At 40.8% G+C, this 2,900-nt stretch overlaps 1 protein-coding gene across 1 annotated transcript; it reads left to right on the top strand.

Moving 5' to 3' along the window:
• Window positions 1-242: 242 nt before the first annotated feature.
• On the top strand, window positions 243-1,645 carry LOC307128745 (ribosyldihydronicotinamide dehydrogenase [quinone]-like; the record flags this gene model as incomplete). Its single annotated transcript, XM_079820688.1, has 6 exons — window positions 243-261; window positions 423-590; window positions 678-808; window positions 896-1,009; window positions 1,137-1,238; window positions 1,346-1,645. The coding sequence occupies 6 exons, from the start codon at window positions 243-245 to the stop codon at window positions 1,643-1,645; spliced, it is 834 nt and encodes a 277-aa protein (XP_079676814.1).
• Between the last annotated feature and the right edge of the window lie 1,255 nt (window positions 1,646-2,900).

Here is a 2,900-nt window from a genome sequence, read left to right as displayed (position 1 = left end):
TTTTTCTTTTATTAAAAAAACCCAAAACAAAATCCTTGAGTGTACTGTGCTAGACTAATTGAGACTTGCACTTCATGCTGTTGCCCCTTCATTGTCTTTTTTTGCACTCTTCCTAGTGTAGTACTGTGAAAGACTGAAGAGTCACCGGTGTAGAGAGCACAAACGCCTTTTCATGACACACGTGTCGCCTCTGAGGAGCTGACAAAAGCAGCCAAAGCTGCCAGCACTAATTGAATAGTGAAATGACTCAGCTGTGCACAGGTAGGCCTAATTGTGTGGTCTTAAAAGAAGCTCACAAAGCTGTTGGTGTTTAGTAGATGCTTTGACTTGAGACCTGTGGGTGGAAAAACATGGGTAGGTTACATTCTTTTGTTGCAATTTTTATGTGTTTGTTTGTTTATTTATCTTCTGAATTTTTTCAGCTGCAAAGACAGTGTTGATTGTGTACGCCCACCAGAGTGCTGGATCTTTCAATGCGGCCGCTAAAGATGCTGCCGTTGATGTGCTGAAAAAACAGGGCTGCAATGTGTTTGTGTCTGACCTATATGAAATGAAATTCAAGGCCACAGCAACCGAGAAGGATATTACTGGTGTGGAGGCAGTATGATGTTTTTTTTGGAAAATATTAAACTTCACTTGTGCCTTTTATCAGCGTTATTGCACAACTTTCTGTTCAGGAGCAGTGAAGGACCCAGAACACTTTTGCTATGGAAAGGAGACCATGCTGGCTTGGCAGGAGGGACGACTAGCTTCTGACATTGTAGAGGAGCACAAGAAACTAAAAGAAGCAGATATTGTTATTTTTCAGGTATGATTTTTTTTTTTTATATATATCAGAAGTTACTTATTTGGGCTAATTGGTTCTTTACTAAGTTTTATTGTCTTTTTGTTGCAGTTTCCCATGTACTGGTTCTCTGTTCCTGCCATCATGAAAGGCTGGATGGATCGCATTCTTACCCTTGGTTTTGCTTACACCTTGGAAAAGCGCTACAGTGAGGGCATCTTCAGGGTGAGGCCTGAGGAAAAACAAATTTTTCCTTTGTATGCTCCGCAATAAATGTTGTTGGGTGTGTGTGTTTTTTTTTGGAAAAAGTGGGTGGTTAAAATTGGCATAATTTGACTTTAATTCATGTCAGGAAAAGAAAGCCATGTTGTCCTTCACCACTGGTTCCCATGAGACTATGTTCAGCTCCAATGGGATCAATGGAGATATGAATGTTACTCTGTGGCCAGTTCAGGTAAGAAACATCATCCCTTTTACCTCAACTAGGCTTAATTTTGCACTTTTTGCGTTTGCATGTAAGCCTAACCTGAAACCGCTGTGCTGATGTTTTCTCTTTTGTAGAATGGTGTCCTCAACTACTGTGGCTTCAAGGTCCTCGCACCACAGATCTTCTGGGCACCCACGCATCTCTCTTCTGAGGCTCGTGACGGACTGTTGGAAGGCTGGCGTACTCGTCTTCAAGGTCTCTTAAGTGAAGCGCCTCTCACCTTTCCACCCATAGACAGTTTTGACGCGGGGAAAGGCTTTCAGCTGAAGCCTGAAGTCCAGGAGAAGCAGGCTAATTCCCCCTTCGGTCTCACTGTCGGTCACCACCTGGAGAAACCTCTGCCACCGCACAGCCAGATGAAAGCTGGGGTGTGAGATGGAGCAACACTGTCCCCATGTGGCCATGTCACGAGGCTTAATCTTTGTGAAATAAATGTTTGTTTTGAGTATTGGAATTCATTGCAAGTCATGTGGAACCCACAACTACTCATTGGCAGTATCTTAAAGTTGATGCCAGATTGGGGCATTTCAAAACCAAAATGCACAGTAGATTTGTGTTCCCTAGTCAAATATTTCCCTACTTTCTCTTTTGTTGCTGGTCTAGTGGTCTTGACAGTGAACGCCTTGACAGGCCGCTCCAAATAATTCAAATGTTACATGGTCCAAATATGATTTATTTTCAGAACAATCAGCACCTTAATTTTGCTCACTTCTGTGCCCATAAATTGGACTGATTTACTCTCTGGAAGGTATTTGTCCTAGATGTCCTTAGCTTCCCCATTTCCTGTGTAAATTTCTTGACTTGTCAGGTTTTTTTGTTTTGCAGCAAAGGGTTTTGCAGATGTCTAAAGATAACGCTTAGAATTGCATTTGGATTCTTATACTGTAAATCTAAAACAAATCCAAAAAGGTTATCACTGGTAATCTAGAAACCAGTAGACTTTTAGTCTCAAATTTGGAATATATTGCAAATTTCTATATAATATGGGTGTGAGCTCCACTTCTGCTTTCTGTGTGAATGAGCCAAATTGGGGAAAAAAGTGATATTTATTTAAATGGAAGTTAATAAATTGGATGCAAACTAGAGTTTGAGGTAATGAGCTTGACACCAACGTAGCATATTGATTTTAAATCGTGTGCTGTTTGAAATGTTGATGTATACAGCACTTTAAGCAAATCATCTCAAGAGAAGTGCTGCACGGAGTGTGAATTCATTTCGGTGCTCTTTGGATGTAAGGGATATTTCAACTCGAAAATTAAAGAATTTCCTAGGCACTCGGTGTAGAAAAAGTTAAAAAGCTTTTAATTCATCATGGCTTATTCTTTTAAAAACAGGTGACAAGTATACCTGTGTTGTGGCTTACAAGCCTTCATCAGGGTGTAGGAACTGCTCAGACCTGCATAGATATTTAAGTGTGCCAGGTTTAACTGGTTATAGCATGGTCTTTAACCCCTGGTGGTGCAGAAAGTAACTTTAGGCTTACATCAAGCTGCATCCCAATTCCCATACTATCCATCCTAAATAGTATTCAAAATGAGAAATTTGTCCAAAATCATAGTATGTTGAAATTAGGGGTGTAAGGATGGACCTATGCCACGGTTTGGTTCATATCATGGTTTTGGAGCCTCG

This window comes from Gobio gobio, assembly GCF_949357685.1.
Source record: "Gobio gobio genome assembly, chromosome: 7".
Classification (NCBI taxonomy): Eukaryota; Metazoa; Chordata; class Actinopteri; order Cypriniformes; family Gobionidae; genus Gobio; species Gobio gobio.
The sequence above is the reverse complement of the archived record's forward strand: the minus strand, read 5'-3'. Positions and strand labels throughout refer to the sequence as shown.